Source organism: Gallinula chloropus, assembly GCF_964237585.1.
Source record: "Gallinula chloropus genome assembly, chromosome: 2".
In the NCBI taxonomy this organism is placed as follows: domain Eukaryota; kingdom Metazoa; phylum Chordata; class Aves; order Gruiformes; family Rallidae; genus Gallinula; species Gallinula chloropus.
The window spans coordinates 69,891,235-69,906,973 of record NC_140086.1 but is presented as its reverse complement, the minus strand read 5'-3'; the positions used below and the strand labels follow the sequence as shown (position 1 = coordinate 69,906,973).

Below are 15,739 nucleotides of genomic sequence, written 5' to 3'. Positions count from 1 at the left end.
ACTCTCCCAACCTGTCTTCATAGGAGAGGTAGTCCAGCCCTCTGATCATTTTCATCCTCCTCCTCTGGACGTGTTCCAACAGGTCCATGCCCTTCTTGTGAGGGCTCCAAAGCTGGACACAGCTACTGGCTACTACTTCAGAAACATGAAGGCAATCCGGAACAAGCACAGAAACAGGGTCAATGGGATTGGGGTGGGGAATGAAGAATACACCTTGGAAATAGAATTTAGAGCAGCTTACCATGTTGAACCTATGAAAACAAGAGAATGGGGCAGATCCCCACTACATAAACGCATCACAAGAGGTAAATGATAGAAAAGACCACAAAAGCATACAGGTAACAGAAACTTTTGGTGCAGAAATAAAAATACACTGGTTTCTCATGAAGCAGTGAAAAAGGGAGTTTTCTAGTCCTCACAGTGGGTAAAGATCATCAATAGTAGGTGAAAAGTACCCTGTAATAGCAGGACATGAGACATAAATATCCTGAAGGTCACATGCATTCCCATCATACCAACATGCATTCCCATCATACCAACTGGATGTGTTTTTGACATGGCTCTGTGAAACCTGGCCCCCTAAAACTCTCACTGGTCCCTCTCACTTTTATTTCATACCTGCTCAGGCTAAAGCAGCCAGTTTGCACCACGATATTACCCCTTGCCATTCACCACTCAACCTCTTGCACTACCTGCTCTGCTTACCCAGTTTCTTCTGCCCGGCACTTGCAGTTGCAAAGCTCGTGCTGGCTCTGCTCCCTCTTGTGTTTAACACATCACCCAGGCATCACTGGGAGCTCTGCAGCTGCACTGCTTTTTGGCACAGAACGGTTCAAATTTTCAGCAGGGCAGTGATGACCTCAGTAACAAGTTGCTGTATATATATAATGAAAACACAGCTAGCTGGCATCGGCCTGTGGCCAAGTGGGTTCTCAGCACTGAGGGGAGGAAATAAAGGCAACCACCACTAGCAGACATGAGGATTTCAGCACAACAGCGTGTTGCAGAGGGCAGGAAAATAAAAAAAAAACAGCCCAAAACAACCAGCATTAGGATGACAGCATCTAGCATGGGTGCTGTAAATAAGATTCTCATTAGAGAGAGAGCTAAAGGCATGTGCCACTGTCGGCAAAGCAAATGTGTTTGCTCTGTAAGAAGATTGGATGAGATACAGATAGTCTGGAACAAGGCATAACAGCATTATTAGAGATGAGAAGGCACCTGCAGTTATACTCGATGTAACAGGGAGAGAAGGTAATTGTCAGGCTACATCATAACTGAGAGGAAAAAAAATTGTAACGGTATCAGTCAAACACTGCAGTCACCTGCCCCCAAAGTTACTGCTTCTGGCAGATCATATCTGCTTCTGGGAAAAAAGTAATGGAAGTTCCTGAATACATCACTATATGCAGGAGGGTAGAAGCTCTCTGGTAGTTTAGAAATATAGATATTCAAAATGAAAATAATATACCACGAACTAGCTGGTCCCTGTTCATAACGATGAAAAAATGCAAGCGACACTAAGAGCTATTTGCTTAGGTGGAGTCTATAATAAAGCCATTTCAGCAGATACCACTGTTCAAACTGTTAAAAATCACGACATGATCATGAAGTGTGTGCAACAAAAACAGCAGCAAAGAGCTGAGGGAACGGACCAGTGTGTAGTCAGAATTTACAAGCTGTTGGATGGGGGAAGAAGACTCATAATGCAAATGATGACTGCATAAGGACTCAAGTCTGCTGGTTAAACCTGTGGCAAGGTGGGGCTTAGGTAGCAAATGTGAGGACGAGTGCAGGAAGCTCTGCCTTTCAGCAGAAGAGATTTCAGATTTCTTGAGGAACAGATGCCACCAGGGAAGCCCTTGGGAATATTGTAGTGTCTCTTCAACAGCTTAGTTATACCAACAGATGATGAAGTATTCAGACTGCTCTACAAGGGAAATTAATAAGGTTCAAAATGGAGCTCAATACTGGGCATGCTAGCTTCACAGAAAGATTATTAGAGACTATTTTAAAAATTGCAGTAAAGAATTATCTATGTGCTGCTAAAATCATAGGTGAATTAGTCTTTCCCAAGGTTGTGATGTTAAATATAATACAAGATATAAACAGCATAGGTTAGACTTTCATCTGTTGTGCACTTCTCACGAGAGGATCACTGAGTAAATTTCAGACTGCGGAGAAAACCAGAAAGTGTCTGCAGTCTGCACAAAAATTAAGACATGAGAAAAAATATCAGCTGAATTTTGGACAACTTATGTAACTCAAGAGAGCATTCAAAATTTCTTGAGCACCTCTTCAATGCTACAGAACTTATGCTGAGAAACAGAAGTGTACTGAAGTCCAAAGTTGTCAAGCACAACAGGTGCACTCAGGGGTTGGCAGAAATTACTTTTCTGTTAAATATCTGGTCTTCTAAAAGCCTTATTTAAAATAAAAATATTAAATTGGTCTAGTGATGAAGCTGTTAGGTTCCCTTGGAGCTGGCAAAGGGACTGCTAGGGTTCCCAACAGCTGGACAGGACGATGTTACTCCACACTGCACAGCTGGGGCAACAAGTGCTGCAGGAAAAGACACAGACCTGTGTCACACTATACCACTTCTTGAGAAGTAATTGCAAATCCAGAAAAGGAACTCTGCACTTCTTCTGCAAATACTGAATAGCCCAGGGAGGGAATAATGCTTCCATGTAAAACCTGACAGAGGCAAAGAGATGAAGAGAAGGGAGAAATGGAATCTGCATTGGGGAAATCTCACTGTTTTCATCAATGTATTTTGTTGCAATTGGAGTATCTCATTCATCAGCTCAGGTACCCTGCCACAGGCTTCTCCATGGACAGAAAGGCCATTGGGTCCCTGCCAAAAGAACAGCTGAGGAGGTAGCAAGGCTGTGTTCATTTAAGAAACATGGACTAACATGTTGGACTGGATACAACTAAGCCTGTACTGCTCTCCCTACTCTGAATGTTATTTAGGGAGCAACAGCACAGCAAGATCATTTTAAAACTTACTCTCCATTGCTTCTTTGTCACAGCCACATTATAAAAGCAGATTCCTGAGGGTTTTTCTCTGAGCTGGGAAGGAAAAAATTAAAGGCTGTATCCGCCTTTTTTCAGACCTCTTTGCGAAACACCTTCTAACAACCCATACAAATTAAACTCAGTATTGCCCAGAAGCACTTCATTCTTCGTCTTTATAAACTTGACCTCCAGATTTTAATTTATTTTACTGAAATATTTATTTCTTACAATAAATGAAGCATTCTAGATTTGGCTTTCTTTGCAACAAAGATTACTCAAAGAGCGTGACCATGAACGTACAAATTTCATTTACTGCAATTTCTTCATGCAAACCCTAAAGGTATAAAGCCAGCTACCAGAAGAGGAACAGACAGTATTAGCAAATTCCCTTCTAAAGCTTCAACCAACCAAGTTGGTTAATGGTTAATGAATTTATTAAAACAGAGGTGAAAGTCCAGAAGCAAAGTTCCAAAGCAAACTGGTGATTTTATTGGGTCTTAAACTGCTTTCCTAACTCATTCAAAGGTAACAGTGCCTGTTACCCTGTCCAAAAGCTTTTTACTACCTCGCATAGGACTGCAAAAAGTAGACCCACCAAAACTAATGGCGTGGCTCCTAGGAACAAATGTCTTTAAAATTAAGTCCTTTGTCATTATTTTAAGTTTACTTTCCATGCCACTAGCTTTTTCCTTTTAGTGCTAAAAAGGTTTTCATTGTTTCATTAAAGGCTTGGTGTGACCAAGGGAAAAAACAAGAAGCATCTGCACCAAAGCCACTCCTCTTTTGTCACTCAGTATGTAACAGAATGTGGAGTCAGGACATCATCCAGCTCACTGTGGGCACACTGGGATCATTTCATTACACACCTACGTAAAATCATTTAATGAACCACGAAGAAAAAGAGGACCCCTCTTGACCATTATCAAGGTCTTCCAAGACAAGCCATCCATTCTTCATCATCTCCTCATGCTTCTCCTGTTTGCCATGTACAGCATCACCCCCGTGAGCACTGCATCCCTTTGCTGGACACAGCAGCTGTGGCATTCCAGAGTTGCCCTGGCAGATGAGCCACGGGACCAGGAAAAGCAGCAGTTGTAAATGTTGTTAGAAAACTAGCATGGAAAAGGGCTGAACCATCCTAATTTTGAAACATGTTTTTAAAGTTGGTAGGTACCACTAAGGAGGACAGGACGCAGCATTCAGATGTCACTCATCCGTACAGTCTCCCCTCATGACCTTTGCAAAGGACAAATCAATACTAAGCAGATACTGTATCTACTATTTCTTACTGTGTAGGAAAGGTCAACCAATTTTCATGTATGTATCAGGTCTGTTTTCAGACACGAAACTGCTTAAACCTGGGAATAAAGGAAAAACTCTTACCTCGCCTATAGCACCATTTCAGAACATGGTAATTTAAGAAAAGAAAGGATTTGGAATGGAAACTTATTTCACAAGCAAAGTACAATGCTTACAGGAGGAATGTCAAGCTTTACCTTGCTATCACAAAATGATTTCTACAAAGTTAATTAAATTATATAAACAGCATTTCTAAGACTGCTTCCTTAGCAGTACCACCTGTGTGTTTTACCAGAGAAGCAATTTATTTTTTTAAATACTAAGCTGTTTACACATGTTTTGTGCATGCCCGCTGCACCTTTCTTCATTCATATGCTCAAGCCACAGAGATTATTCTCCTCTTAGAGTTTGCTTAGATGGCATATTTTGAGAGAGGCCTTTACAGAAGTACACATTTTGGTTCTATATGGAAACTTGATCTCATTTAGCTCAATGCCAAATCCTTTTCGCTTCGGTGAGAAAATTCTGTAATACACAGAGAAACACGGAATCACAAGGTTGGAAAAGACCTTTAAGATCACTGAGTCCAACCATTCCTGTCCTTGTTAAACCATATCCCTGAGTACCCCATTTACCCTTTTTTTAAAAAGACATCCAGGGAAGGTGACTCAACCCTCTCCCCAGGCAGCCTGTTCCAAGCCCTGACAACTCTTCCAGTAAACTTTTTTTTTCTAATACCCAACCTAACCCTGCCCTGGCACAGCTTCATGCCATTTCCCCTTGTCCTATCTCCTGTCACTTGGCTGAAGAGACCATCACCCACCTCTCTACAACTATCCTTCAGGTAGTTGTAGGCGGTGATAAGGTCTCCCTTCAGCCTTCTCTTCTCCAGGCTAAACATCCCCAGCTCCTTCAGCCACTCCTCATATGATTTGCCTTCCAAATCAAACATATTGCCACAGCCTATGAGATGCCTGGTGTTGAAATATCAGGTAAAATTTCTTGCTTTTTTTTCCCCCTAATATATATTTGAAATCCCAAAATATGCTGAAGTTTAACATTTCATGGTATCTGAAAGTTCAAGGATGAACATCAAAGCTCTATGAAATTCAACAACGCTGTGTTTAAATGAAAAAGGCATCCTGTTTTATATCTCAAACACACTGCAAACATAAAACAACGCTAAAAGTTCAGTCTGGCTCTGGTTAGAAGACACTGCTGCACCATTTGTTATCACAAGCATAAGATCTACAAGGACAATGTTTTCAAATATTCAGAAAGGCAGCATCTTTAACTGCTTGCATATGGGAAAAGGGTTACTTAATACTCAATGTAATGAATTTCTGAGTTGCATTATCTCTGCAGCATCGTAAGGAGATACTGCATTAATGCTCTTTAGCTGTACAGAAATGGAGCAATGGCCTTTCCATACATCCGTAAGCAAAGTCATAAAAAGGATCTATGATCTTTTGATACATACATTTAATACATTTAGGTTAAGGTTTATTTCTTACTTCCTCTCCTCAGCTTCACCCATGGCTAAAGTAGAGACAGACACAATGTTAAATATGGCTCAGAAGTTAATTTTAAGTAAAAGTGAAGCAATGCTTTAAGAATAAAATAGTTATTCTTACTTTTATTGTACTTGAACTGTCACAACGTAAGATGTTTTGTTATTGTAATGTTGTAGATCATAGAAAACATCCATGGACTCAAATATGGAAATATTTATGGGTTTTGTTTTTTTTTTTTTTCAACTACATTTTTTTGGAGTGGTTTCTGCCTGACAAGCAAATATGAAGGCAAAGCCAAATCATACAGGTTTGTACTGTGGAACAGGGTACACTGTCAGATTAGGGAAGTCTACTCTCATGTTGCTATCACCCATATAAATAAGAAATTCAGCTTTGTGGGTTTTTTTAATTAGTTGCTTGTATTACCTCCTCAGAAAATAAAATTTTAAAATATTTTTTAAAATGAACACAGCGTCTTAGAGTCAAACACTGAAAATAAGTCCTACTTATGGCTTCAGCCATGTGTGAAAAGTGGAATTATAAGCAAGTGATTAATTTTAAGAATTCTGAACCTAACCACTGACTTTTGGTTTCACTAAGGAAATCCAGTCTATGTGCCGTGATCCAGGACAGAGCTGGCTGTCTCTCTGTCTTGTCATATTGCTTCTGCACTGGATGCAAGCGCATGTAAGTATAGATTTTTAATATACTTTTATTGCCTTTTAGATAGCTGACTTACTGACAGTGTTTTGGGGGCATTTTCTTCCTGAATTTTTATGACTACACCTTTTTGATGACTACGCCTTTTAAATTTTTATTGAGGAATAGTGGCTGAATTTCTATAGGGATAGATGACAAATTCTATTAGGTGCAATAGTGAAAATGTTTGTTTGGATGCAGAGGGCTTTTAAAAAAAACAAACAACCAAAAACCAACAAACATAAAAACCAAAGAACAAACAAAAAGCCCAATACAAACACTGGTATGACTGTCATCTCCAATCCTGCTCTTATAAAAGTCTCATGCTTTTTTAAAGCAGGATGCAAAATAAAACAAGCTGAAGATGTCAAGTCTTTTAAAGTAATCTATATAAGTTACAGGGTGGAAGTCTTTTTTCCTCACTCCCTAACAATGAAGAACACAAAATACAATAGTAATTATTCTGGAAACAGCTATACTTTCTTCTGTGCCTATGTAAGAACAACAATTAAACAGAAACTCTGAAATACAATTGAGAGTAAATGGAAATGAGAACGCCAACGCTGCACGCGAGCACGCGGGTACGCTCGGGAGGCTGCAGGGCTGTAGGCTCTGATGTACCTGGCTGTAAGGACTGTCTTCTGAAAACAGCTATTTCTCATAGATAGTCACTTTCATTTCATTTGTCCCTATGTCAACAGGTTCTCATCCTGCAAAGCTACCACAACAGCATAAGAGAGGGTTGAGGAAAATGCAAAAGTTGAGGGGAGGAGGAGGCCGGGGAGAAACAGGTTATCGACAGTGAGAAAACTTGGATTTTTACACCCTTATAAAAGGGCAGACAGAGAAAAAGCAGCAGAATGGTGTAAGGCAGATTATTTTCCTTACAGCTATGAACATTACAACGCTACATTGTACATTGCTATTGATCTGAATTCTGTGATGGTTTTGGAGAAATCTCTGTTTCTAACGAAGATGATAAACCAAAGAGGGATCCATGACACTTCCTTCCTTGCACTAGGAGTGCCATTAAAAGCAGGCAAATGAACTCAAAGCATACATATTCTTCCATAAAGATATGTTTTAAACAATAGCAAGACTTACCTAAAACAAGCCCCGAAAACCAATAGCCAAGTACCTAAGCTATTTCTTCATAGTGTAAACTAATGGCAAGAAGTGTATTTTCAACCTATGCTATCCTGAACTTTCAAAGGGATACTTTATTTCAGCTCACTTTCTGGCCCTTACCCACAAGCCCCAACTCAGTTTGTACTCTTCTGGGGTTTTTTTTCTCTTAAAAATTACACAAAAGCTACTTGAAAAAGTATTTTATTACTCTGATAGAAGTAAGTACCTGCTCTAAAACAGTGTACACATTCAAACAAAGGTTTTTATAAATGCTTACAAGCCATTATGACCTATTTAATTTCATCTGAATTTTAACCATGTCCTTATGCTTAGTTCCACCTTACTATCTTCCCACACCATCTTACTAATAATCGCTTTTGAGATTCCATCTTCCATATCTTAATTAAAACTGCAGACTTAAATTACAGCACTAATTTAACTACAGGACTTCGAGAACTGGGGCATCTAGGAGAAAAAGAACTGACTTTGTCCAACACTTGACTGCCCAAGTACCTTGTGTTTTAAAAGTGAGGTGTTCTCCTTAGTTACAACAGATAACCCTCCAAAAATGACATCACATCAAAGTCCCCAAAACAGCAGAGGCCTAGTCAGAATGAAAGCTCTGAAGTACATCATACAACGTCTGAAAGAAAGATGATTCTACCTGTATCGGACATGCTCGATTGTGTCATATGTCAGCTTGCTGCTGATATTCTGACTATGGGGGTTGCCTAGGAGACAACAGAGATAGAGAAGTTAATCATTAATCACAATTTTGCTATTAATTTTTTTCTTTTATCAAAGCATTACACCAACCCAGCCAGAAAAGATGACAAAGAAAGATTTAATGTATACTTCACAGCAATGCCCTGAAGCTCCTTAAAGCAGTTAGTCAAGAGAGGGGACATGTATCACAAGAAAGCAATTATGACAGACCTTGAAACATCAGCTGGATCTCTTACTGACTCTTGGGCGGTTCCCTCAAAAAGAACTGCACACACACAAATGCACCAGGAAAAACTGCAGACAGAATGCACATTCATAAATATGTTTGTGCAAGAGCTAAGAAACCACATAGAAAAGGCAACATCTGGAGATAACAGACACTCATGAATGGACTCCAGGACTAACCCTGCTTTTTTAGTGTGTGAAATTCAAATAGCTTGTGAAAATATACATTTTATTGCAAACTTAGTAGCCACCTTAGCACAGCTCAGCACAGGCATGTATTAACAATTAAGACAGAACTTAAGAAGGGCACGAATTCATTTTCTCAAGCAAAAAAGATTACAGAAATATCCACACAGGCACAGTGCACTTTCCTATTAGTAAATGTTTAAAGAACATGCCTAAACAGTTTGGAAAGAGAACAAGAAAAAAACTGATACATTAATACAGTTTTTGCAGTAGGCAGCAATTATAGCTACTCTCTTTTTAAAATTTCAAAATCGCCCTGCTGGAAGTTCTTGAGTGAAGGTGTTGAAAAGAAAAATAAATTTAGAGCTCAAACCCAAACCTAATACCTAGACTTTTCATGTCTGATGTTGCATTTCTTTAATTTCCAATTCAAATATTCTCAATTTAGAAGTGAGACTCTGCCTTACTTACACTCCCTCATTTGCACATGCAACAGTTAAACTGTGGCTCTTTGGGCCTGTGGATTATCACCAAGAAAATAAAAAAAGCTGCAAGTCAAACTCCCCCTTTGCTCGTGTCTGTGTCTGTTAAATGAAGTCTTTTTATACAACAGTTACTGTTCTCAGCGTATCAGAGATATACTTGGGGGGGGGGGGGGGAAGAGATTTGACCATTCTAGAGCTCTCGTTATCATTTTAGATTAAAGCAGCACTAAAAAAGATACAATTTGTCCTCCCATAGCATTATAGGTACAATGCAAATCTGCTCCAAACTGGCAGCACTACTATTTCTATTCACGAGCACTCAATTGATTTACAAATTTAATTTTTTCCACCACAGATGGCACTTATTAAAAAGGTTGAGCCCGATGTTGTTTGAAATAACTAAGATCAGAGGGCATACATTTCACTTTACAATGGCTGTAGTGACAGAACATTAATTTTAATATCACAGGCGTGCACTTGAATGGGAGATTTTGAATGTAATCAAATCAACGTGTCTTGTTATAACAGCAAAAAAGCCCTGTGCCCATCGAGAGCAGCATCAATTTCGCAGCGGAACTGAAATCCACCCTCTGATCCTGGCCTCACCAGCATTCAGGAGACAAGAGAGGGGGAAATGACATGTGGAATGGCATACTGAAAATAAAAACTACCTGGAACTCTCAAGTGGCTTGCCCAGGCGCTAAGTGCAAGTGTGCCAGTGCCTGAGTGAAGGCAGCTTCCTTTTGAAGCACGGGTACCTAGTTCCCAAGTGAGGAATCAATCTGCTCTGCGTATCAGGGAGCACAAGAAAGACACAGATCCAGCAAAAAGGGGACACAGCCCACAGAGAGGAACACATGGCAAGGAATTTTGATTACTTGAGCAGGACTACTCACAGCATATCTAGGTAACACTGTATGGTATATGTTTATCTGGTTGGGCATGCATCACTCTAGTGTCAATTCCCTCATGCAGCGTTTCCTAAACAATGGATGCTTCTGCCTTTGTGTAAAAGCACATTCGGTGCATGATTCAAAAGAGATGAAAGGTTTAGCAGATCTGGGGACTAAGTACTTGTAGGTGGTGCTGAAGTGGTGCTGAAGTGCCCACATCCACAGCTGCCAATGGCTAAATCTCCACCCAGATATTGCACAGTTCTGTAGATATTTTTACTCGTGTTCTCATGTGCAAGATCACTTTGGCACCAAAATTTGAGAGAGGTGTAGCACCTAAATTCACTTGGGATCTTTGAGCTAAGCCTTCTTCTAAATAAATTGCTTCTACTGAGCCACATGAGGTAAGTCTCATTGAGAAAGGGGGTGGTTCCAGACTCTGGTCTTTGCTTAAGAAATTATTTTTGCATTTTGAAAGAAAGAAAGAAAAAAAAAGACTGAACAAACAGTGCTCAGCATGGTGCCCTAATCCCTGGGTAACAGTCATGCTTCCTTTGGTCCCAAACATGTCTTTGGCCACCAAAGAACAAAGCTAGGGATGACACAAGGGGACAATGACTGCTTTATAAAATTGCTGCTCTTCTAACTACTCCCTAAGTTAAAAAATTTGCAGAAATACTCTTCCAGCAACTCAAGAGGCACAGTTTTAATCTATTTAGGCGGAAACTTGAGAAGACTAATGGGAACACTGTTTTGCACTTACCATAAACATTGTTTCTGAGGTCATCAGTAAAAGCTTTAAGCAGGCTCTCTGGGAAAAGTGCTGAACCGGCATGGTCAAGGTAAGTAATCCCTAAAATAAAAATTATTAGATTCAATTTTAAAAATATTTAATTCCATTTTCTCCCACAGAATACCTTGTGAAGTACATCATTCAAACACCCTTAGTGAAGAATACCACACAAAAAGTCAATTTCCCTAAATTTTCTGGATTATGATATCTCTCTGCCTGATTTAAGAGGTCTCTATAGTTCTCAAAAAACACTTCTCAAATATGTTCCACTAGTCAGGCACTACTCACAGCAAGGCATCTTTAATTCACTACCAAAAAAAACAAAGGAGGCTACAAAAGAAGCCCAAAATTTTTATTACATCTTTATAATTTTTAATTTAAACCAAAATATTTTAAGAGGTGATCCTTCCTTTCATGTCACATCTTTGAAAAAGAAAAATCTTTTCCTTCTGCCTGTACAAGACTGAGCAAGCTGGTATCTTTGGCCACAGTACCTTCTTACTCCTAAGTACTCCTCATTATGAAAACTATTACTACCACAATGATAATAATATTTATTAATAGCAAAAACAATAGGAGTGATGCCTCCGTGCTGACAGATGAAGCAACTCTCTCAAGAACTGACAAGGGCTAAACCATTCTTGAAGCCCAAAGCCAAGACCAGTTTAAGTTTTAATTCATTAAAATATTCCTTGCCACTTTACTACACTTAACATTCAATTCATTTTTAAATTCTCCTTTTATATTATTAAGCTATTGCAAAACTTTTAAATAAAAGCTTATTGGAAATGAAGGCTTTTTCATGTTTGGCCTTTTTAGATTTCTTAATCTTCAGTAATTATTCTTCCATTTCTCCCATGTGTTTCATGTCCTTTATTAGTTTTTTCATTTCACTTACCTTAAGTATTTCAACCTATTTCAAATTTTAATAATGATGAGTGTGATTAAGATTAGAATTTAATAAGTATTTTAAAGGCCTTCCCTTTCCATAGGGATTTAAAACTTGAGTTAAGCTTTAAACAAGACACCTTGACACTTGGAAATGTATATAGTTATATATTATGTTGCTGTGGCAGTGATTCAGTGGGTAAAGATGCGAGGCAGTGTGGATGATTAAACCAATCCAGTCACCTGTCCCTTCTCTTATTTTCAAAAAGAAAAGCCCTCCCCCGCTCTAAGATTCCTCCACTTACAGTGTCTAGCAAAAGAAGAATTTTTAATGATGGCTTGAAGTCAATCAAGAGTTTTGAGGTGCTTTGAGGCATGGCAAAAACATGGTTCAATTTGTTAGATGTTAGATGTACAGACTCTTTAGGTTTTTACTTTGTTTCTCCCAAGCAGTATGAAGCAGCACATACAAGCAAATGGGGGTCAAAATGGATACGGGGGGTCTGTCTGTCCCAGCTTTCGAGAGGAGGGGTTACAGCCATAAGAAGGATTGTTGTCCTGGGTGGAGGTGACCATCCCGGCCAACACTCTCAGGAAAGCCTGCCTGCACAGCGATGCCTTTTGGCTCATTAGCTCTTCAAGGCTTCACAAGCACACCCGAGCAGCACCCCTCTGCAGGCAGACAACTGTAGTTTTTGGATCCTTCCAGCCCTAAGAAGATTGACAGAACCATACAGCATGAGAGGAAACTAGGAAAGAGGCTGAGGCTCCTCAATCACAAACCATCCTCTCACCAGGGAAGGGGCACTTCCCATCCTGACCGACGTTCCTGGGAGGCAATGTGGACAAAAAAGTCTCCAGGTAAAGTCCCCCTACGTGTTTTTTCAAATTTGATTTTTTATGAAGCTACTCACAAAGTCCAGTATTGCAGTTCTGTGAAATGGAGGTAAAACAAAAACCAGCCAGCCATTTTTAAAATTCCTCCTCTGGATATATTGTTTTGAAAATGAGGGAGGACATTTGGCTGCGGAGGGAAAAAAATATTAATTCTTAAACTTTTTATTTTATCTTTAATGCTGGTGTTTAATTGAAAACAGAGAACAGCATTTAATACTCTCTCTCCATTGTCCCCCCAAAAAAGAAATAAGCTCTCTCATCATTTGAGACTGCGCTGGAACAAACATCTTTATTGCTATTGCATTTTTATGCTGTAGTCTCTTCCTTCCTGCCTTATTTCACTACAACTGTATTTTTAAAGGAAAGAAAAAAAAAAAAACAACCACGTGGCACCATGCATAATACTGGCAAAGCAAAGAACATTAATAACTTTCATTGTGCTCTTCCCCTGGTTTAATAACATTCGCTATTTTAACTTTATTGAACATACATTAACCAAAGGGATTTGTCATATATACAGGATAAGATAGTTGCCCCTGTTTCACTGTGGTATTTAGCACATAGCCTGTCAGCACTATGAAATTATACTGTTTATGGGAAGGAACAGGAGAAAGAAAATATAATATGATCAACCAAAAGAAAATTAAAATGCAGTATCTATCAGGATGTGGTTTCAATGCTCAGGGAAAATGCAAAATTAACTTTTAGTTTGATTTACATACTATTATGTTTGGAATGTGTAAGCAACTTCATTGATCTAATAATATACCAGCCATTTGATAAAATCACTTTTCAGAAGGAGGGTTTTTTATAGAAGAATTGAAAACCATTCAATGTGTCAGCATTAGTTATGGAAAATTATTCAGTAAGAGTATCGGTTCATAAACTGTAATATTCACATGCTAATATTCTTACAGATTAATTTTACATGATGAACTTTTTGGGAACCAATGCAGGCCAGTCTGTCCTGCTGAAGAGAACCTGAGCCCAGCTCTCTGCACTCCTGTGCTACAGTTCACCCCTTGATAAAGCATCTACCAAACCTGCGTGCCTGCTTGGCAATTTGTAAAACTTTTGGCGTACATATAGAACCATACAATTGCAGAAGGGTTTCAGTTGGAAGGGACCTTAAAGACCATCCAGTTCCAATCCCCCCTGCCAGGTGCAGAGACACCCTCCCCTATATCAGGTTGCCCAAAGCCCCATCCAACCTGGTCTTGGGCACTGCAAGGGAGGGGGCAGCCACACCTTCTTTGGGAAACCTCTTCCAGTGCCTTACCACCCACAAAGGGAAGAATTTCTTACTAACACCTAAACTAAATCACCCCTTTTCCAATCACACCCTGCCCTTGTAAACAGCCCCTCCCCAGCTTTCCTGCAGGCCCCTTCAGCTACTGGAAGGCTGCAATAAGGTCTCCCCGTAGTCTTCTCCAGGCTGAACAATCCCAACTCTCTCAGGTGGTCTTAATAGGAGAGGTGCTTCAGCCCTCTGATCATCTTTGTGGCGCTCCACTGGACTTGCTCCAATAGGTCCATGTCCTTTTGTTGGGGGCCCCAGTTCTCCAGGTGGGGTCTCACCAGAGCAGAGTAGAGGGGAAGAATCAACTCAGATCTGCTGATCATGACGCTTTTGATGCAGCCCAAGATACGGTTGGCTTTCCAGGCTGTAGGTGCTCATTGCCAGCTCACGTAGAGCTTTACATCAGTCAACACCCCCAGGTCCTTCTCTTCAGGGCTGCTCTCAGTCTGTTCTCTGCTCAGTCTGTAGTTGTGCTTGGGATTGCCCCAACCCATGTGCAGGACCTTGCACTTGGCCTTGTTGAACTTCATGCGATTTACATGGGCTCATCTCTTCAGCCTGTCAAGGTCCCTCTGGATGGCATCCCTTCCCTCCAGTGTGTCAACACCACCACCCAGCTTGGTGTCATGAGCAAAGGATGAGGGTGCACTCGATCCCACTGTCCATACCTCTGAGAAAGATGTTAAACACTGCCAGTCCCAATGCCATCCCCTGAGGAAAGCCACTCACCACTGGTCTGAATTTGGACATTGAGCCATTGACCACAACTCTTTGAGTGCACTGTCCTGTCAATTCCTTATTCCTCTGAGTGGTCCATCTTTCAAATCCATTGCTCTCTAATTCAGAGACAACATGCATGTACTGCCTCAGAAATGCCAGGGGACCATTTGTTTTAACTGTAAATTTCTATCTCTTAAATGAAAAAAAAATAAATTTGAAGATTTTTAAAATTAGAATTTAAAACCAAGTGAGAACACTGGACTATGCATAGTCTGATGGCCTGCAGAACACGCAAGATAAAAAGACACTACTGAGATCAATCTTTTGGTGCCAGAATGCCTGCTTCCTGGTGCTATGTATTTCTGAGCCTTCACTACCACTTCCAAAAATAACCAATTTACCTACACTGTGGCTACTCCGCGCCCACCTCCTCAGCCTTTTGCCACCTTATGATTGTACCACAGCTGCCAAAACAAGCCAACCTGCACCGTGGCTTCACAGATTATTTCTCATAGCCCTGGCACTTCAAAATTCCTGTACTCCAGCTGATTACAGGCTGCCAGCTACATTGCCACAAGATTCATAATCAAGAATGAAATGCATAGTTACAAGGCAGAAACTGTACAGTGTCGTGAATTTTGATTGGCGGATATAATTGCAATTCAGTAGGATTATATACACAGTATTACTTGGGGAGTAGATACAGACAATGCCCTGGGGAGACAGTATATATCTTAAGTACAGCAATATTAACAAAACCAGTATGAAATAGATTATATGGAAACAAGCTGAAGGCAAAATAAAGCATTATCTGTCAAAAGATAAATATGAGAGATTTTCATATACCAAAACAAAAGCAAGTGAAAACTGGAACAACCAAGTGACAAAATAGGGAGGAAAGGGCTTCACAGAGGTTGTAGACAAGTGGGATGTCATCCTGACACAGTGAGGTTTTAGCCTGTAGT

General features: G+C 40.0%; 1 protein-coding gene across 1 annotated transcript in view; it reads right to left on the bottom strand.

Moving 5' to 3' along the window:
• MOCOS (molybdenum cofactor sulfurase) overlaps positions 1-15,739 on the bottom strand; it is a gene marked incomplete at its 5' end in the record, with an annotated part of 232,679 nt that overhangs the window by 196,281 nt on the left and 20,659 nt on the right. The window contains 2 exons of the mRNA XM_084280179.1: positions 8,326-8,392; positions 10,940-11,029. Coding sequence (XP_084136305.1) covers positions 8,326-8,392; positions 10,940-11,029 — 157 coding nt within the window. The remainder of the gene's footprint in view (positions 1-8,325; positions 8,393-10,939; positions 11,030-15,739) is intronic.